This window comes from Labeo rohita, chromosome 8, assembly GCF_022985175.1.
Source record: "Labeo rohita strain BAU-BD-2019 chromosome 8, IGBB_LRoh.1.0, whole genome shotgun sequence".
NCBI lineage: Eukaryota > Metazoa > Chordata > Actinopteri > Cypriniformes > Cyprinidae > Labeo > Labeo rohita.
Window position 1 is genome coordinate 3,677,335 of NC_066876.1, and position 22,749 is coordinate 3,700,083.

The 22,749-nt window shown below is 35.0% G+C and overlaps 1 protein-coding gene across 1 annotated transcript in view; it reads left to right on the plus strand.

Moving 5' to 3' along the window:
- Positions 1–1,077: 1,077 nt before the first annotated feature.
- tp73 (tumor protein p73) overlaps positions 1,078–22,749 on the plus strand; it is a 42,023-nt gene continuing 20,351 nt past the window's right edge. Inside the window, exons 1-4 of the mRNA XM_051116478.1 lie at positions 1,078–1,297; positions 5,251–5,346; positions 5,562–5,709; positions 12,828–13,073. Of these exons, the coding sequence (XP_050972435.1) occupies positions 5,288–5,346; positions 5,562–5,709; positions 12,828–13,073 (453 nt within the window). The 5' untranslated portion in view covers positions 1,078–1,297; positions 5,251–5,287. The remainder of the gene's footprint in view (positions 1,298–5,250; positions 5,347–5,561; positions 5,710–12,827; positions 13,074–22,749) is intronic.

A 22,749-nucleotide genomic window follows, 5' to 3' on the forward strand; every position in this document is an offset into this window, starting at 1 on the left:
ATCTGGCTTTTTATCTATAAGGAGAGATTCAATGTGCGTTTTGCTGTTAAATGGCTTAATTCGGAGTTGGTTTGCTACATGACAAGACTGTAGTTTGCGAGGGTCAGCTGCAGGTCAAGGAAACTGATTTGGGATCCAGAGAAGATCGGCATAGCCAGGAATATAACTTGTTTGGTAAGTAAATGTAATATAAATATAGTGTTTGTGTTTTCTTTGGACTCTATTACATGTAATATTTGCCACGGTAAAAATGATAGTTTCTGGGAATAATATCTAAGCATTTAAACCCACCCACTACAAGATCTCCTCATGTTTTAATCATTCACTCAAACAGCTTATTATTATAGACTAGATTTGTGTTAGTTAAGCAACTCAGTTGCATTCAAATTCGTCAATGATGCAAAAAAAGCAAATATTTTTAAATCATTCTATTAATTGTTTAAAATATTTTTTCATGCAGGCAATGTAGTTTTTAACATAGCATCCAAAGCGCAAATGAATAAGCGATATAATTTGTTGGTTTTTGCTTTTCTATCAGTTAGAAAATCGATGGGTGTCCTACAAACATGATGCAGTGGTCAGAGTTCACTATGATAATTGGCTGTCAACATGTACAGTAGACTAAACCTATGCTTGATAAGAAAGATGAACTTCTGAAGAGAGCGCTTATGTTTTTTTTGTTTGTTTTTAACACTGGACACAGACATGCATTAAGCTTCAGCCTACTTGATATTTGTTTCTATTTCTTTATCCTCTGGTGTAATGTGTTATTTTATTATATTATGTTATAGGCTATATATTGTTGTATTATGGTTATATAATTATTAAACACATTTCCGAATAATATATGATATATAGGCAATAGTAAAGAAAATATAAACTACATTAAAAAATCTAAATCTTATATTATATTATAAATTATATTGTAAAGTACTTTTTAAATTCGATTTACAACATTTTCAGTGCAGAAGTGGTAGTGCAGGAGGTAAAATATGTGTGACGGCTTTTGTGTGATTCGTTGTCAAGGTTGCTGTAGTTTAGTACAGTTAGTGCGCTGAATGGAGTTATGCTCGCTCGAAAGAGTTTGTAGTGTTTATAAATACTATTTTTTTCAATTCCCAATTCTTTTTGGGGTTTTCCGTTTTAACACATGCTATATATCTAAACCCGGCCTGGAGTTAAGCGGTACTGAAGAATTATTTGGCACTTTTCGTCCATGACGCATTAACCGGTGAGGTGCTGGTCCAGTGTGCTAAATATGGCTGATCGGGTTTTTATCTGTCCGGCGTGAGCATCGGTAAGATACAGCTTCATTAGATATATTTGCAAGGCCTTTGTCAAGTGATAATTCAATTCTCCGCTTGAATCCCTGTTGTGTGTATAATTGCTGCCAGAGCTGTAACTCCTCTCAAGGTGGCAGCTACCACGGGAATACAGGTCAAAATTAGTAAACACGACGTTGCCTTGTTCGTAAAACTAGAGTTCGGACTTGACATCCAGGTGATGTGAATTCCCGAATTCATTCATTTCTTTCTTTCTTTCTATTTTTAATTTTGCATTTCTAATGAAAACTGTCATTTGCTGATTGCTCTTTAGGCGTACTTCCAAAATTACGCAGAGTGGACTGAAGTCTTTTTTAGAATAATAAGATATAGAGAAGCATTTAGAGGCAAAGGTGGTTTTTTGGGGTGTGTTAAAAATGTGATGGTAGATTAGTGATTTCAAATGCTCGATCAGTTTTGTCTGCGTTAAACATAATTTAGCTTATGCACCTTTCAAATAAAGGCCGTCTTTTGCGCTCTGCGTAACCGAGGGAACAGACGCGACGCGCGTTGCGCAACAGTAAATCTGTGTTCTGCCTGAAGGCACTTATATGAGAAAACGTTTTCTTTTTACTACAGTTTTTTATTATACTTTATTTTCTTGAAATGAGCGAATTTAGACTTGCCTAATTCATTTTAAATCAAAGGGAGACGGGCTATAGTTGTCGGAGAATTAGTCACAAGAATTATAATAGTCTACCTGTTTAGAGTACAATAAATGTGTGCATTTACTAGCAGAATGTTGGTTTTAAACGTTTCGAAAATTACAGTTATTATTGTTAATTTGATTTTCCAAATTACTCTTATAATATCATCAAGTGAGCATAAAACCGCTGTTCCAGAGTTGGTAGCTTTTAACCGGAAGGCTAAACTGTTTTTCTCAAGAAAACAGTACCTTTTTTATAAATATTTGGTGCCCCAAATGACACCTATAGTGGCAACAAGAATGCAAGCTGTTCAAGGCCAAATAAGGCCATACGAAATAAAAATAACACATTGCCTTATAAATGACAATACAATTGTTTTAGGTTTTTGAAAGGTGGTTTAATGCATTTGTTACTGTATGTAATTTTGTGAGGATTTCAATTGAAAATAAAACTTGCAAACTAATTTGTTTACACTCTGCCACTTTCAACCAAAGGCTGCGAGGTGGGCTACAACGTGAAAGCGCAAGTGGGTTCACTAGTGGATTTACACATCCGTGAGTGAGAGGCAGTTTCATTTGATTTCAGTTGAAGAGATAACGACACAGCATGCTCCTATAGATTCTGTTTGAGTAATATTATGTGGGCGTCGAAACAAAAACCCACAGGTTAACGCAGTAGGCATATGTGAACATCCGGTGATTTACGCGGGAGAGAATAAAAAAAACTTAAAACAAAACATTCGCTCACATACGTTCTGATGAAAGGGTATATAATACATAGGCCATGGCCAGACATACGTTTGAGAAAACATCGCTTGTCTTACCTGAAAATAAATAAATAAACAATAATAATAATAATTTGCGTGGTGAGCCCGGCACTTGCGCAATTGCCCATATTGTTAATCCAACTATGTTTATAAACGTATACAATTGATTGTTGATTCACAATCGTTTTGAGTATTGAGATTTTGCTGAATCCATGTTCGTAAAATTGCTTAACGGCAGGTTCAGTTGTGTTGTTGGCACATTTAAGAGCAAAGTGTATTTAATAAACTAATCTTTATTTCTTTCTTTCTTTTTTAACAACAACCCTTTTTTTTGTGCATAAAAGTGTTGTGAATGTTCACTGCATTTTTAGTCAAGCACAGAAGAAAAAAAAAAAACTACCCTGAAAAATATTTGCTGGGATAAAAATATGCCTTTAAACATAATTAATTTACATATTTACATTCCTACTGTATGTAATTAAAGTTTTATAGTATATATTATAGGACATATTTTTCAGCCTGCTGTACCTATAACAGTGTATCAAATAATAATAATAATAATAATAATAATAATAATAATAATAATAATTTTATCTTATTACCTAAACATGAGTAAAATTAACTTGGTTCTTTAAATATCACCCACAGTTTAGAGAATGTTGATGTTTTTCATTAGGATTAAAATGAGTTAAAATATGGGTATTTGAGTCCTTTATCTGAAAATAAATAAATTCTTGCATGCATAATGTTTTTTGCTACCCACAAATGAGGACAAAATCATTACAGTTGGATGGTCCACTTCCGCACTCACTTTCTGTGTTGACTTGTTCTTGTGTGGTTTGGATAGGCGTTTATAGTCCTCATTTCCTGTGAGTAATATGATGGAGGAAGTATGTGGTCTGTAGCGCTGTCACAGTGGAGCAGTGCCAGGCAGGTTCGGACACATCGAGCCTGGCATCTTTATTCAGAATCTGTGCATCGAGCCTCAAAATCTGCTGGGATTCCAACTTCAGAAGATGCACTGGGCAGCAGGGTGGAAATTACTTTCAAATTGAATACTGTGTGTGTTCAATTTTTACACAATGATGCAGTTCAGAAGGAGTTTTTTTACAGAGCATGAATACAGAGCAGTTATAATGTACCCCCTCTTCAGAATCAGTGTCGATCATAAAATAAATAACAATTATGATTATGATTATTATTAATGATTATGACTGAAATGCAGAATCATTATATAGGTATTAAATGTAATTTGAAGGATTAATGTTTTATATAATATCAAATTCATTTCATATGTCATATGTCATTTGAAACATTTTCATTAATCTTTTTTAGAATATTTAGCACAGATTGATTCTTTGATATATATATATATATATATATATATATATTGTTTGTGTCTTTTCTCTCAAGTTCATGTGTGCTATATTGCATATTTAACTACACTGAAAAAAACTGTAATGTCTAAGTCTAAGTAAAAAAAAAAGTATATATGAAGAGTTCAGATGCAAAAGCCTTTAAATCCATCTGACGTTTTTCTTTAAAAATTTCTTTCTGGCTGTATGTTTCTATGTAAGTACTGGTACTTCTGATTTGGCTGAGGCTGAAATTTAGCAAGTTTGAAGTAAAAGTATTTGATGGATGTATAATATGTGTTGAGAGCATTTACTCAGTATCATTGTCTCATTTTTGAAAGAGATGGCTTTTAGCTGATTTTGCATCTGAACTGAATGAATATGAAGAGTTTATTTGTTGCATATTTACACTGTACTTTTTGTAAGTTTTTTTTTTACTTAATCAAAATAACACAACTGCAGTTTGATTGAGATTGATTGGAATCCACAATGGAAAAAAAAAAATGATTTGTCAATGTCAATGATTTTTGAAAATTGTTAAAAACAGAGTTATCTGTTTTTGCAAATGCACTCTTTACATATGTGACCCTGGACCAAAAAACCAGTCGTAAGTGTCAGTTTCAAAATTAAGATTTATACATCAACTGAAAGCTGAATAAATAGGATATGACAATATTTGTTCGAGACACAACAATTTAAAAATCTGGAATCTGAGGGTGCAAAAAAATAAAAATAATGAGGAAATCATCTTTAAAATTGTCCTAATTAGGTTCTTAGTAATGCATATTACTAAGTTTTGATATATTTACGGTATGAAATTTGCAAAATCTTAAATAAATGATTTTTAGCATAAAAGAAAAATCTAAAATTTTGACCCATGCAATGTATTTTGGCTATTGCTAAAAATATATCCATGCTACTTATGACTGGTTTTGTAGTCTAAATGCATTAATTTATAGCATTATATGTGTTAAATCAGGTAAAAAAAAACATCCATTTGAAGTATTAAATTGCAGGTTACCACTTTTTGCAATATATTTACACTCTGTGGTTGTTGATTTGGAGTTGCAGTGGGCCATTTTACTATTTTAAAGGATGCTTTTGCTATTTTGCTTTATGCATGTAACTCTTGTAACCCTTGTTTGTTACGCGATTTTCAGTGTGATCTGCCCTGCGGTGGATTGTTCAACATCCAAGATGTCCCAGTCGTCCACCGCTGATGAGGGTACAACCTTTGAACACTTGTGGAGCACCCTGTGAGTTCATCTGCATGCATCTACTTAATGTATTTACATTAATATTAGTAACAATTCATTAGCACAATTTCAGGATAAACTGCAGTTTGTTTTCTGTAAATTACAGTTGTTCCAGAAAATGCACACACAAAATGGGGAAGCTTTTACATGACCTTTTAATATAAGCTGGATGCGCTTATATCCGTTTGTGATTCACGTACCTTGTCTTACTACAGTGAGCCAGACAGCACATATTTTGAGCTTCCTCAGGCAGGACACTCAGGGGACAGGGTGGCTTCCAGCAGCCTGCCCAGCAACCGCGCTGAAGTCTGCATGGACGTCTACCACATGAGAGACATGAGAGACATGAACGACAATGTCATGGTAAGAAGCCGGTGGAGAATTCACTGCGTGCAGATTTACAAACATGCCATACATTCTGAGTAAAATCAACCATTACAATCAAGGAGAGGTCAATCCAGCTGGACAGGATGTGATAGTATTTTGTGGTACAATGTTAAAAAAAATGTGCCAACATAATTAGTATTAATTAAGGGAATAATTCACCCAAAAATGAAAATCCGGTCATCATTTACTCATTTTCAAGTTGTTCTAAACCTGTATGAATTAATCATGACACAGTGTTTAATTCTGTTTAATTCCATGTAATCTCCCAAATAATATGGGAACTTAAGACTGAAGGTATATTAATAATACAGGAGTTGCGAAAATGAAGTAAAGAGATTTAGTCGCAGTATATTGCAATGCCATTTCAACGTCCCATCCACAAACAAAAAACACCCTGCACTATCAAACTGTGTTGGTTTTCCCTCCTTATCCATCAGGATTCCCTCCTCAGTTCCTAGTTTCCCTCTCCTGTGCTGTTTTTTCCCTCCCTTTGGGCTGTGCAGCAGGCTGGGGTGTATGAGTGGAGGCTGTAGTGGGAGGTTGTGATGCCTTAATTAGAGAGAAAAGCCAAGCCTGGAACATGACACCTGCTCCTGCCTCCCATCTGGGGCACACGTGCCGGGAAACAGAGAGCAGGAGTCAGGGAAGGATAGATGGACACAGAGAATCTCACAAGGTCACACTTTACCCCAAAATCAATTAAATAAATAAGAAATTAAATTTTGCATTAAAAAGAAAGCCTATTTTAGGACTATTAGGATCATTGTAAGACATCTGTGTCCTTGGACCACAAAACCTGTAGCACAGGAATATTTGTAGCAATAGCTGAAAATACATTGAATGAGTCAAAATGATTGATTTTTCTTTTATGCCAAAATTCATTAGGATATTATGTAAAGATTATGTTCCATTAAGATAAATGTCCTACCGTAAATATATCAAAACTTAATTTTTGATTAGTAATATGCTTTGCTAAGAATTCATTTGGACAACTTTAAGGCAATTTTCTCAATATTTAGATTTTTTTGGACCCTCAGATTCCAGATTTTTAAATAGTTGTATCTCTTCCAAATATTGTCCTATCCTAACATTTATTCAGCTTTCAAATGATGTATAAAAAAGTGACTGGTTTTGTGGTCCAGGGGCACATTTAAGCATATCTTCCCCCTATTCTCATTGCAATGCATCTGAATGCATCTGCATTTTTTAATGCATTTATTTTTTATTTAATGACATTTGGGGAAATGCGCTCAAATATTGCTGTAATGCAAAGAAAAAAGGAAAATAGCAACAAAACAACAAAAACATTATTTTCATTAAACAGCATATATATTTTAATTATTAGGGTTTTTTATCAGTGTTATTTTGGAGTGAAATATGACCCTAACATGTTTTTGCCAGGTTCTGTGAGATGAATGCTTAAATATCTTGTGCGTTGCTTCTCAGTGTCTATATTTGTGACTTTCTGCTTCAGTAGTTCCAGAATTCTGTAAATTATCTGTTGTAGGACGTATGGATTTTTGTCTCCTTGTTAAGATGTTTTGGTTGTTCAATTTAGACTTGGACAAGCATTTTCAAGAATGTATTGATTTTCAGATGTGTGTTTTTCACGTAGCTGTTATGGGAAGTTGTTTCAACCAGTTGCTAATATCTCTTTTGTGAGTTAATAATCTTGCAGTGAAAGATGTAGGTAATTTCAATATTTAATAAATATAAATGTTAAAAAATATATATTTAATTAACAATCTAACCATCCCCCCTTGTGGAAAATGGTATAGTCTAAAAGACAAGTGGGCAAGTCTAGGCCTGCTTTTTTAGTTAATGAATAGTCATGAGGCCAAAAAGTGGGAGGGCCAGAGATTTGTTGTTGGCTGCATCTAGAAGCTGACAGGGCAAAGAGATCTGGCGGAAAATCAGAAAAAGCGACTCACAGTGCGTTACCTTTCCTGGAGTTGTTGTGTCAAGTTAGTTTTAGTCAGAGCGTCTAAGGTGAAGACGTGAGACGTGAAGAACTGAGAATTGCAGAACAACTCACCTGTGTTTTGGGTGAGGTCACATGACCAGACCAGTGGGAGAATCTCCCCTGTCTTTTGCCTGCCTAGCGGGATCGCTACAATGCTGTGTGTCGGTGACCTGTCTCATTACTACAGCACGGTAGGTGAGCGCTCTTGAATGATTCGATTGATTTTTCAGCAGCAATATGCTTTCTTTGCTTGCTGTTGTCCAGATTCATTGTGCCTGGCTTAAAAACTTTTGAGACTTTTTATTTTATTTTATTTTATTTATTTTTCTTTTTAATTTAATTTCTATTTAAGCATTACATTAAAGTACATTTATAAATTGATCTCCTATGACACATCTATTGAAACAGCAGTCTGCTTTTTACTAAGTCTTTAGTTTTAGGTTTATCTGTAATTGATTTGCAAATAATAATTTGATTATAATTGATTTAAGTATACAACTTACAGTAGCTAGTATTATAACTTGCACGACTGCACTAGTAAATGCTTAATGGCTCACAAAAATGACTTTTATAAGAGAATTCCAAAATAATTTAAACATTTTCATGCATTAATAACGTGAGATGAATATGTGTGATGCTGCTTGATAGAAATCAGTTTTGATGCTATAGTCACAGTTTATCTGACGGACACCTGTTGATGTTCCTTTCTGTGCACAACTTTAGTTTTGTTTCGAACCATTGCGAGGGATGTCAGAGATATTGTTAATTGAACTGAACAAATATTTTTTGCAAATAATATTTTGCAATTTAGTTCAGTGATCTGACACCTGTTTACTAAGTCCAAGAAAGTCTACTTAAATGCATTAGGTTGTTATCAGGATTCAACAGAGCAGTTTTAAGTAGATGGTAATGTCAGTCCTTTCAGTTTGCAGCAGAGGGTGCTGTTTTTACATGTTAGTGCACTAAACTTTTTTTGCAGCTCACAGACATATCTGCATACTGCTTGCTATGTTATGGCAAAATCTGTCAGATACACTTTGAAATAGTTCATTGAATAACTTTAAATACTATATGTGACCCTGGACCACAAAACCAGTCTTAAGTAGCATATTAAGTAGCAATAGTCAACAAGACATTGTATTGGTCAAAATTATCGATTTTTCTTTTATGCCAAAAATCATTAGGATATTAACTAAAGATCATGTTCCATGAAGATGTTTAGTAAATTTCCTACCATAAATATATAAAAACTTCATTTTTGATTATTAATATGCATTGCCAAGAACTTCATTTGGACAACTTTAAAGGCGATTTTATCGATATTGCTTTTTTTTTTTTTTTTTTTTTTTTTTCAAAATTTCCTCAGATTCAAAATTTTCACAGTTGTATCTCGGCCAAATATTGTCCTATCCTAACAACCATACATCAGTGGAAAGCTTATTTAGTCAGCCTTCAGGTGATGTGTAAATCTCAATTTCAAAAAATGTATGACTGGTTTTGTGGTCCAGGGTCACATATATTAAACCTAAAAAATTATTCATAAATCACACACACAAAAAAGTAAATTAAAACTGTAAAAAAAAAAAAAAAAAAAAAAAATAATCATAAATAAAATAAAAAAATACCAACACCAGCAATTGTGACCCTGGATCACAAAACCAGTCTTAAGGGTAATTTTTTTTCAAAATTGAGGAATTTAGGATAGGACAATATTTGGCCGAGATACAACTATTTAAAAATCAGGAATCTGAGGGTGCAAAAAAATCAAAATATTGAGAAAATTGCCTTTAAAATTCTTCAAATAATGTTCTTAACAATGTATATGACTAATCAAAAATTAAGTTCTCATACATTCACAGTAGGAATTTTACAAAATATCTTAATGGAACATGATCTTTACTTAATTTCCTAGTGATTTTTGCCATAAAAGAAAGATCAATAATTTTGACCCATACGATGTATTTTTGGCTATTGCTACAAATATACCCCAGCGACTTAAGACTGGTTTTGTGGTCCAGAGTCACAATTCATTCATTATACAGATAGACTGGGAGAAAGAGAGAGATGTGCGCATGTGTGCACCAAAATGAAATGTTAAATTATTTACTCACACAACACACATGCACACAACACACATTCTCTCTCTCTCTCTCTCTTTCTCACACACACACACACACACAACAATGCTTCTGTTCTGTTTCAACTTGTCACAGAGCAAGTTTAGACTCACTGATGAGGCACACCTGAGTGTGTGTGTGTGTGTGTGTGTGGTAGACTATGAAACAGCGTTTCTCACATTTTCTTGTTCATCCTAAGGGATCATTTATGGAAAGTCATTTATATTTGTAGCAAAAACTGAATTCAGAAATCTATTATGAGGATATAGATACACTGTTTATACATGCTAAGGCAAGTATCACTATTAGCATGAATGATTCTTCAAATCTTGCAGGTTGCTGATGAGAGATGTGAGTTATAGTGGTCAGATTTGCAGTCTTCTCCTTTTGGATGATAAAACAGGGGGAAAAGTTCCATAGACTTACATTGAATATAGAGATTTGGAGTGGGATTTTCACTTGGGCTAGTAAATATCCATTTACTAACCTTGCATTTGCAACCTTGCACATGCAATTTTGCAGGAAGCACCACACCTTTCTAGTTTTCTAGTTTTCAGCTAATTGCATTTTACAAAACTCATCTGTCTACCTTTGAACCGTTTGCTTTATCTTCCACTTGTCCCTTTTCTCCTGCACATGTTTGAATGGTGTTGTTCACACAGGCAGGGTCTTGAGAAAGTGTAATTCGGCAAGTATATACTTGTGCAGGTGTTGTCTGACTGCCGAAATGTCATAATTAGGACAATGTGTGGTTTCTGACCTCTGTCCCTCTGGACTCCACCCGCTCTGGTTCCCCATGTCAGGACTCCTTAGAGGACAGTTGTTGGTGAGAAAGACCAGCGAGAACAGGCGATAACGTCTCATGTTGAACAGACTTTGTGAGATGAGTGTTTTACTCACTTTGGTTCCTGTGGGTACATCAGTGTGTCATTTGACAGCCAAGGACATGTGGCTCTGTCAGTTTGTACAATGTACTGTGTGAAAAAGAAGGTAAAGACTTTTCTCTTTGCTTGACTTGTGTTGCAGTTTGGTTATCTCGTTTCACAGGGTTCTGATTGGTTCAGAAGTTTTGTGTGACAAGCATTATGCATCATGCTTTTTACCTGAACTTTGAGTTACTATATTTGTTGGATCCTTACTGGCCCAAAACAAAAGATCCCATGCAGCCAAAGTCTCTCTGATATTCTGTTTTTTAGATATGACTCTGGCTATGAGTCTATGAGGTTTTTTTCCACATTTTGTAGTTTAAAATCGTAAGTCTGATAACTCAGAAAAGTAATAACCCAGCTTTCTTCAACAAATTGTGTAATGCATTTTTATGCATATAATTTGTGTCCAAACAAATGTATGGAAGCCCGTTTTTACCACTGAATAAAAATTAAAAACATGTTATTCCGACTTATAAACGTGCAGTTGTGAGTTATAAAATCAGATTTGGAAGATAAAAACTCACAATTACGAGAAATAGTCAAAATTGCAAAACAAAAACTCACAATTCTGACTTTTTCTCGCAGAGTTGCATTATATAAACTCACAATTGTGAGAAATAGTCAGAATTGCAAAATAAAAACTCACAATTCTGACTTTTTTTCTCAGAGTTGCATTGTATAAACTCACAATTACGAGAAATAGTCAAAATTGCAAAATAAAAACTCCACAATTCTGACAAATCTCACAAATGCAAGTTTGTATCTTGCGATTCTGACATTTTTTCCTCTCAATTCTGTCTTTTTTTCTTAGAACTGTGTGATATAAACTCACAATTGTGAAAAACAATGTCCGATTTGCGAGATAAAAACTCACAATTCTTATTTTCTTGCAAATGTTAGTTTGTATCTCACAATTCTGACTTTTTTTTTCAGAATTACGTGATTTAAAACAATAAAGTCGGAATTGCGAGATAAAAAATACAATTCTGACTTTCTCGCAAATGCGAGTTTGTATCTCACAATTCAGACTTTTTTCACAATTCTCACTTTTTAAAAAAAAAAAAAACTCACAATTGAAAAAAAAACCTCACAATTGTGAGATATAAACTAGCAATTCTGAGAAAAAGGTCAGAATTGTGAGTTTACATCTCCCAGTTCCGAATTTATTTCTTAGAATTGCAAGTTTATTTGTTAAAATTTTGAGTTTATTTCTCAGAGTTGCAGGTTTATATCATGCAAGTTCTGACTTCATAACTCTCAATTGCAAGTTTATATCATGCATTTATGAGAAAAGGACAGAATTGTGAGATTTAAACTCACAGTTGTGAGAAACGCTGAATTGTGAGATATAGTGTTGCAATTACCTTTTTTAACATTTTTATTCAGGGGTGGAAACAAGCTTCCATACAACTGTGTGATATAAATGTGCAATTCTGAAAAATAAAGTGAAAATTGCAAGATATAAACTTGCAGTTCTGAGAAATAAAGTCAGAATTGTGAGATATAAACTCAGAATTCAAATTTTTTTTCTCAGAATTGTGATGTTGCAATTCGGACTTTATAACAAGCAACTGAAAAAGAAAAAGTCAGAATTGCGAGATGTAAAAAGTTAATAAAAAGTTATTTAGAAACACTAACCCTAGGTATAATAATTTGATCTCATCAAAAGCATGAAAATGCATGGTTTGTTACCATGTTATAATGTCTTTGTCCAGCTGAACTTTAATTTTTCAACACTTTTGTTGAGGTGCTTCCAGTCCAAACGTATGGAGACATTTCATAATTTATGAGTGGTGGGTATGATCTGTGAGTTTTGTATTTGTAAGTTCGAGAAGAGAATGGCAGGCAATTAGACATTGGACAGATTACGGTTGTGTTTTACAACCTACCCTTCGGGTGCCCAGAGGCACGACTCCCTCTCGTACGTCCCGACGCGGTGTAACTGGAGCTCTAGAAGTGGAGTGGATGGAGTCTTTTCTCCTCCCTCTTTCTCTCGATGTCAACTTTCTGCCTCCCTCCGTCACCTGTCTCCCTCCCACTCCTTTACCTGTCTCACCCTCCTTCTCTTTCTGCCTTTCCACTCAGTCTCAGTACAGCCTACTGAGCAGCAGTATGGAACAAGGTTTGGGGAACAGAGCAGCGTCTACCAGTCCCTACAGCTCAGAGACCACCTCCAACGTGCCAACGCCGTCACCCTACTCCCAGCCAAACTCGACCTTCGAGGCCATGTCTCCAGCCCCAGCCATCCCCTCCAACACTGACTACCCCGGGCCGCACAACTTCGAGGTCACCTTCCAGCAGTCGAGCACCGCCAAGTCAGCCACCTGGACGGTGAGTACGGCGTCTCGGTTGTGGTGCAACCGTATCACGTGAGCTTCTTCATGAGCTTGTGTACACACAATTCTTTTCCCACACTGATGATTTTCCTTGCAAAGCGCAGGCATAACTTTTACTCTTCTTCAGTTGCTTGTTTGCCCGTCTGTTTTTGGCGGCTTATTTTCTAGACTCAGATTTTGGCATCGTTCCCGCTTTGTTCCTCTATTTCAGCGTGCTTCTTTGAATTAAACATCTGTATAGGAGTAGCTGACATGAAATTTGTAGCAGTGTCCTGTGATGTGACCTGCTATTATTCTTCATATAACCTACAATGCTGTTAAAAAGTTGGGAGTCTGTGTGATTTTTGAATGTTTTTGAAAGAAAATTCTTATCTTCACAGAGGCTGCGTTTATATGAGTAAAAATACAGTAACAAACAGTAATATTGTGAAATATTATTACAATTCAGAATAACACTTTACATTTTAAAATACATTAAAATATAAATTTATTTCTGTGATGCAAAGCTGACTTTCTAACAGCCATTACTCCAGTCTTCAGTGTCACATGATGCTTCAGAAATCTTTTAATATTTTTGCGGAAACTGTGATTTCTATTCTCTCGTAGGATTCTTTGATGAAACAATGTATTTAAAATATATACTTAATTTAATATACATTTATAATGTATATTTTAAAAGAAACAAAGAATGCAAAAGTCTTCGCTGATTCGTTTAAAGCATCTTTTCTGAATAAAATGTATTTTCTGAAGAAAAACCTTAAAGACCCCAAACTTTTGAACAGCAGTGTATATCATCATTTTTTTTTACAACTATTATATAAGCCATTTTATGACCACATGTAGATTGTTTTATGGACTTTGTAAGTTTTTAAGAGTTTTATGAGCTCCAAAATAAATAATTTAATAAAAAAATTAAAATAAAAAAAAAAAAAATAGAAAAATGTAAAAAAAAAAGAAAAGAAAAAAGATAACAAATAACAGCATCTGAAATATATTCCTTTCCTTCAACATACATATAAATTGTAACTTGATATATATATATATATATATATATATATATATATATATATATATTATATGCTACTTGCATGTACTTTTATGATTGTAGTTTTAAAAGCAAACTGCTACAGGCTATTCTCATTTCTTTAAGATATGATAATTCAAAAAGTGCAAATCCTTTATATTTAATGCAATTTTTGTTTGCTTTATCCATTTGGAATTATGTAGTAAACCTGCAAGTTTAAATTCTTTAGTGCATCTGAGTCCAACATGCACTCTTAAAAATAAAGGTTCGTTTTTGGCATCGATGGTTCCATGAAGAACCTTGAACATCCACTGAAACTTTCAAATGCAGAAAACGTTCTTTATAGTCAAAAAAGGTTCTTTAGATCTTCAAAATGTTCTTCAAAATAGTTCTTTTAGGAACTGTTCACTGAAAGGTTCTTTAGGAAACCAAAAATGGTTCTTCTATGGCATCACTGCAAAACACAACACCCTTTTGGAACCTTTATTTGTGAGAATGTGTTTGCTTTGGATTTTAGAATAAAGATCTAAATGATGATACACTGTTCTGTTACCATTTCAACATGGTTCTTCTTGAGTTTTAGTTGAAGTTGAGTTGAATGAATGTAGTTTAATGTGTTGCTACGCAATAACGAAATATACGAGTTTTTAGCATGTATATATGCAGTTGTTGCTGGGGTGTTCTGGTTGGTTGCTTACAGAATTAAGTTGAATACTTACGGTTAGGGGTTAGTTTAAATCTTTATATGAGAGTATGAGGTTTTATTTGTACATATAGTGCATCCACACAAGAAAAAATCACGGTAACGTCAAACAGAGAAGCTTGAAACCAGAGCAGTCAGTGTTTTCCCCAAAGTCCAGTGTCGCCATGAGGAAAGGTGCTACATCAGTCTGTCATGAAGATGACCCTCTGAAACAGGAGATGGGGCTCTTTCCTGTGTCGGCGGCTCTTAGGCTGTTTGTTGGATGAAGTCAAGCGTGAGGCTCGGTCTCTGACTTTCTGTGGACGTGTAAGGTGATAGCGGTCCCAGGAAGGTGAGTGCTATGGCCATCACTCAGTGTCGGCCTGTGAAGACTGTCACCTTTGACGTGCCACGTTCCGCTCCGTTCTCAAAGAGCAGGCCTCTGTGAGCAACAATAACAGCAGGATAAGCTTTTAAAATGGGCATAAGTGGAGTTTGCAGCACAGATTGCTGTTTACGTTTGAGGATAAGAGAAGCAGGCCCTACATTTGAGTGCATTTGGCACTTTAGCTAGTGCCGTAGCTATGATATTACTGCTACATACTCTCTTGTTTTCTCTATATTAATTCTGTGTGTGTTTGTGGAACTGTGTGGGAATATTCCTTGCATGTTCTAAGTGGATTTCACTAATTTCTAAATTCGGTCTATATGTGACTTCCTATCATAGATTTCAGCTGTCAGTTCTGAGCTATCAACTTATGTTTTGGAGTATTAAGTGCACAATATTAGTACATATTAATAATATTAATATAAATAAATATTAATATAAGTAAATATTAATATATTAATAAAGTGAGTCAAAATATTAATGTTAGCATTTCTGATCAAAGCTGATTTTGCTTTACTGTGTCATATGTGTTTATATGTGAAATTTCAGTGAAGAATAGAAATACAGTTTTGGAACACCTTGCAGAACGTTTGGGAACACCTTGCAGAATCTGTGAAAATGTTAATAATTTTAACAAAATAAGAGAGATCATGCAAAATGAATGTTATTTTTTATTTAGTAGTGTCCTGAGTAAGATATTTTACATAAAAGATGTTTACATATTCTCCACAAGACCAAAAATAGCTGAAATTATTAAAATAACCTCCTTCAAAAGTTTGGGAACCCTTGGATCTTAATACTGTGTGTGGTTACCTGGATGATCTACGACTGTTTTTTGTTTTGTTTTGTGATAGTTGTTCATGAGTCCAATGTTTGTTCTGAACAGTTAAAGTGAGCACTGTTCTTCAGAAAAATCCTCCATGTCTTACAGAGTTTTTGGTTTTTCAGCTTCTTTTGCATATTTTAACCCTTTCCAGCAGTGACTGTATGATTTTAAGATCCATCTTTTTACACTGAGGACAACTCAGGGACTCAAACACAGCTATTAAAAAAGGTTCAGACATTCCGGGGGTGAAAACTTTGTTATGTTTGTTATTGTTATGTTTTTTTATGTGTTGTGCAGAAAAAAAGAAAAAAAAAAACATGCAGGTTTGACAACGTGTGGGTGAGGAAATTATAAGTAATGCAAGTTTTATATTTTGGGTGAAGTGTACACTTACATTTTAAAAAATCTGCAGATAAAAATATTAAAAATAGCATTTCTGCAATGGCATTCACCTCTGAAGACTCTGTGCATGATTCAGCTTTAAAATGGTGCTCCATGCCACTAGTTGTCAGGATAAGTCCAAGATGACTGCTGCATGGTTCCGCTTAACATAAACAACAACAACAACAACAACAAAAAAAAATGTACTAAGTGCACCTTTAAAGGAGATGCATTTTTCTTTATTATTTGTATTTTTCTTTATTTATCTATATTTCTTTATAGTGACTCTTACTAGTACTGATGGAGCAATATGCCATTGTAGAAATATCTCATTGCCCCATGATTCCCAGGAATCCAATAACGAAGGGTTTTTGAAATTAAGAAAACTGTTCAGTTGATCATGTAACTTCAGCCTGTCAGCCTCTATGAGGCAACCTGCTACATGTAACAAATTATAAATTAGAGTACTGATATATGCTGAATCTTTATGCAGTGTGACTTATATAAAGATTCACTTTAATTCACTTTAGAATTACTTTAAACATATTCATAAAAACTGAAAAGTATGTTTAAAGCAGTTGCGTTGAGCTTGTTTTAATTGGAGGCAGAACTAAAAAACCAAGTTTCTTCTTTAGAGAAATTGGTCTTTTCAAAGTCATTTAAATTTTCAACTAGTATTTTCAAATTTGGTATACTTTAATCAAGTTTACATCTTGTTGCCATCACTTTCCAAAATTAAAGGTTCCAAATAGAACCATTTTTTGGTTCCCCAGAGAACCTTTTATTAAACTATTCTTAAAAGAACCACTTTTTCTTAGTGCAGAGAACATTTTAACAATCTCAAAAGCTCTTTTTTCACTATAAAGGACGTTTTGTGCAATAGAAAGGTTCCATGTATGTTAAAGGTTCTTCACGGAACCATTAATGCCAAGAACCTTTTTAAAGGATTTTTAAAGAGCGTTGGTGTCTTTATCCCAAATGCAAATTGAAGGCAGATTTAGAAAACAGTAATGGTTCTTCTATCCAAACATGTCCGAAGGCAGCATTAGGGGAGGAGCATTCTCATTCTCACATTTGATTGAACATAAATATCTTACGATCATAAAAGCAAAACGACTCATGTCTGTTTTTGGTCTGTTTTCCTGGAATAGGAAAAAAAAGGAAAAAGGTATTTTAAGTTTGTGCTTGCTTGAGCATACTAGTATGTTGCCATCAAAGCTAAAATGCATACTAAACACCACAAAAGGTCTTTAAAGACATGTATATGTTCTGAGATATTCTGTACATGGATTCATGTAAAGAATATCATAGATTCTTATTTTTGTTTGTAACTCAAACACCTATTTTGTAACTTCGGAACATCTAGATGCAAATGTCCATCACAGGAGGACAAGAAGCTGCTTGCCTCGTTACTTTTTTTTTTGTGACAGCTTTCGTTTTCACTCTGCCGCCCACTCAAAAGGCCATTAAATTGTTTACTTTATCCTCCAAAAGAAATGGAGAAAGGGGAAAATGGCTGAGGATTATTGTCAACTTATGTGGAATGCCAATGTAACCTCAAATTTAGGGAATTTCCAGGCGTAATACAAAGGCTTGCAGGCTGAGGATATCTGGGATTACTGTGTAAATGCTAAGTGAGTCATTGTGTGGTGAATTGAAGGGTTAAAGCATGATGCTCTTGGGTTTGTGTAGCCTCGGGATGCTTTGGGAGAGGCATGGGGGCATTTTGACTGTAATCTATTTGATCCGCAGTGGGCTTCTTACCGCTACCTGAGACAACATTCCTCTTAGCCAACCTCATGGATGAACCATTGTAAATTCGGAGTATTGCACAATTGGCTGTGTAAGAATTGCCGTGGAAATGTTTCCTCACTCTTTTGAAATCTTCTGGCTTTGATGTTTGCCAATAGTTGTACTTGTATTAATTGTTTTAATAAAACCGCACATCACATCACAGGGCTTTCACACAATCTGCTTAAAGTAGTAAATTGTGATGTGTACGCTATAAAATTACCTTTTAAATGAACCATTTAATGGATTATTTTACCCAAACATGTATTTAGAGTATTTTTATTTCACTTTTAATAATTTGATTACATTTTATTTTAGTATATAGGCAACAACTCTTTTTTTTAAACAATACAGGACAAAGAACTGACTAAAACTGAGGGCATAAGTACAAAGGGAGAACAATGGCCTTAATGAGTTAATTAACGAGATAGCAGGTAAATGGGATGAATCAAATGAAACACACAAGAAAACTAGGTCAAAGGAAAACAGGAACTGAATACAATGAAAACTGAGGCTACGTTCACACTGTGAGTCTTAAAGGAGAAGTCCACTTTCAGAACAACAATTTACAAGTAATTTACTCACCCCCTTGTCATCCAAGATGTTAATGTCTTTCTGTCTTCAGTCGTAAAGAAATTATGGTTTTTGAGTAAAGCATTTCAGGATTTTTCTCCATATAATGGACTTCATTGGTGCCCCGATTATGAACTTCCAAAATGTAGTTTAAATGGGGCTTCAAAGGCTCTAAACGATCCCAGCCGAGGAAGAAGGGTCTTATCTAGTGGAACAATTGGTAATTTTTTTTTGGAAAATAAAAATTTGTATACTTTTTAAGCACAAAAGCTTGTGTAGCACAGGCTCTGGGATGCGCGTTCATGACGCTATGAATAACATCTAAGTTCATCGTCTGTGTACTCTGGCTAAAAATGGTAGAGTATGGCAAAAAACTCCATCTTATTTTCTCCTACAACTTCAGAATCGTCCGACATCGTTGTACCTTTTTGTTTGTAAACAGCGTTTGACTTACTTGGACTTTCTTAGTTTTTGTGCGTTCGCTTTGTTTGATCTGTAGTTCTGCTTACGTTCTGCGTGACCTTTCGACATGATTTAATAGTACGTAGCGTCGTGGACGCGCATCCCAGAGCCTGTGCTACACAAGCTTTTGTGCTTAAAAATGTTTATTTTCTGAGAAAAATGACAGATCATTTCACTAGATAAGACCCTTCTTCCTCGGCTGGGATCATTTAGAGCCTTTGAAGCTGCATTTAAACTACATTTTGGAAGTTAAAAATCGGGGCACCAATGAAGTCCATTATATGGAGAAAAATCCTGAAATGCTTTACTCAAAAAAACATAATTTCTTTACAACTGAGGAAAGACATGAACATCTTGGATGACAAAGGGGTGAGTAAATTATTTGTAAATTGTTGTTCTGGAAGTGGACTTCTCCTTTAAGGTTGTATGTGTTTTTTTTCGTTTTTTTATTTCGTATCAGAGTATGTGAGCGGAGTGGAGCGACAACAATTTCCCCTCCGCGCTCCGTGCATTTTATAACCGCTCCGCTCCAGCTCCGCTCCGGGTTCACCGTTTCCCGCTCCCGCTCCACTCCTCCCTCACTGATACCAGAAACACCGCTCCGCCTTCGCTCCGCGTCTAAACTATATCAGTATGTTTGAAATACCACAGTTCTGTTCATAACGTATATTAAAAGAAAAAAATAACAGAAATAAAACGAAAGTGTAGTTTTAAAGTGGCTTATTGGAACACTAGTGCGCAAACTTTTTTTCCTCATGCCAAGCTAACATTGTTGTCAGTCAGCATTAAAAGGTATAATTGCTGCTTTTTGCAGTGCAAATGTTTGTGATAAAAAAAAAATATATAAAATAATAATAATAATAACAATACGTTTCGTCAGTTATTTTACGTACAGATCGCTGCATTTCTTATAGATTTCTTCTCATTCGAAATCGGATATACAGATGAAGTACCACAGTAAGTTTACATTTGTTTGAATGCATTATTGAGAGAGCAATTGCGTGAATAAGTGTTGTACTTGTTTAAATCACGCTTTCACTTGAAAATATTAAATATCTTGAAAGAACAAACTAATTCATTGAAAACTATAACTTTATGCTCGTCCATTGACGTCATCCTAGTTTTCACATTCTTTCTGATTTGAGTTATCCATCTCTATCAAGCTAGCTAAATAGGCTATGTTTAACACATGAATTCTTGCTATATATTCAGTTATATTTTGGGTCGTTGTCATGAATTGTACTCGTGATGGAGCGGTAGTGGAGCGGTAGTGGAGCGGTAGTGGAGCGGTAGTGGAGCGCTCTTGGAGCGAGTAAAAACCACAACGCTCCGACTTTTAAAATTTCCGCTCCTCACTCTATTAAAAATCACACCGCTCCACTCCGCGCTCCGCTCCCACTCCACTCCGCTCACATACTCTGTTTTGTATGCATCATCCTTTCCTATCAAAATGCTTGCTACGGATGAGAAAACGCAGAAAATCAAGCCTGATACGACAGACAAAAGTTTCAGACAAACAAAAGTTTGTTAGACAAAAGTTTCGGAGGCAGTGACTGACACAACGCGAAGTTGTATTTATTTTTTAACATGCAAAAATTTTGGACGAGAATTTCAGATTCAGTGTGTAAAGACCTTTAGTGCTCAATTTCAACAAAATCTGCCCAGTTGCTTCTCAAAACTAATCCAAAACTAGCCCAGTTGTGTTATGGGGGGTGAATATTACGTTAGTGGGGTTGCTTCAACCCACTGAGTTGAAAAACAACTGGCAGCAACAGTGAAAAAGTAGCCCAGTTTTGCGGGAAAACTGTGGACTTGGCAACACTTGCGCAGAGTGCCATCATATGGAAGTAAATATGGAAGACTTAAAGTAAGCGATTATGCATTTATTTATAGTGTGATCTGCTGCAAAAGCCAGTGAAATTATGCGTAGGCAATGTGAAAAATAAAGACAAGGATATGACAGAGGAGTTTTGAAACTTTATGATACAAGCCCTCATGTTTTGCTTGTATATAGAGTTGTAAATGTAATACTTATGAATTCTGACACATCACACTTCCACTGACTACCTTTCACAACTGTCCTGATAACTATGTAAAATCTTTAAAGTGAGTGCAGAATCGTGACAAATGTCGATCTAGAGTGACATAAAAGTCATATGAATTCCGATATGACTGTGGTCGCATTGCAAAACATCTGACCTGTATTGGATCATATGGTTTCAGAAGATCAAGACATAGGATTTATGATGCATTGTAATTTTTTCTCTCATTGCCATTCATTTTCATGAAAAACAGCAGGCAAGACATCCTGCAGAATGGCTATTTTTGTGTTGAATGGACGAAAGAAATTTATACGGGTTTGGAACAGTTTGAGGGGGAATAATTGATCTTTTTTTATGTGTGAAGCCAAGGCAAGCTTATTTATATAGCACATTTCATACACAATGGTAATTTAAAGTGTTTAAGTAGTTTACATAAAAATAAATAAAATGATCATAAAATTAATCAGAATAAAGGCAAGGAATTCAAACTTTAAAATGATTAAAAAATTTTTTTTAAATGAATTAAAACAATATAAAATACAGTGCAGTCAGTTCATTCAGTAAATGCAAACTCTTCTTATCATTCTCTGCCTTTGTTTAGTAGTTTTGAATTTTATTTGGTAATAACTATGATCAAAGCCAGTAAAGCTCAAAATCAGCCTGTGTATAAGTGATATCAGTAAAGTTCAGAGTCCACGTCCCTGTCCTTGGTTCTGAAGCCCTTCATTCATTCAGCTGCGTTTCTCAGTTGACCTTGTGCGAGCTCCTAAAGGTGGGGCTTTTTTTTTCATCGCTGAAAAGGTTTTGTTAAGGTCATTTTCTGCTATCGTCCTGAATCATGTCTGTTTCTGCCTGGGCCTTTGCCTCTGTCTTTTTAGGCCCCAATTATGGTATGATATCACTGAGTGAATCATAAAAACAAATTGTGTGTTAAGGATAACTGTTTAAAAGCTCGCTCTCAAACGCACATTATAGGCTTAAAGCAAGAACTGTCATAAGGGATGAAAATGAGTTCTGACACCTCAGCTTTTCCAATAAAGACCCCGACACTTTTTTTTTCATTGTTGGCATATAAGTAGGGCAGGTCTGAGCACGTCTTTGCTTCTGGAGTATTTGAGGCTGCTCTTCTTAGCTTTTACCCTCATAGTCAGCGAGCGGGTCTAAACACGGCCCGAAGCCAGCGCATCCTTCCTCACAAAATGACAAAACACACAACCGGTGGTATTTCAAACTGTTTATTTTTAAATATAAAATTGATCACCCATCCATCATTCTTCTGGTTTGGTTCTGCCTTATTCGCTATGAACTTAAAATGATAGTTTACTCAAAAAAGAAAAGTCATGCAATCAGTTTTTATGCTATTCCAAACCGCATTTCTTTCTTTCTTGCAGAGAACATTTTCCATACAGTGAAAGTGGATGGGGACTAAAGACAGCAGTTCACTTTCATTGTGTGGAAAAGAGCATCTTGGGCATTCTGCAAAATTGATGAGCCACATCATC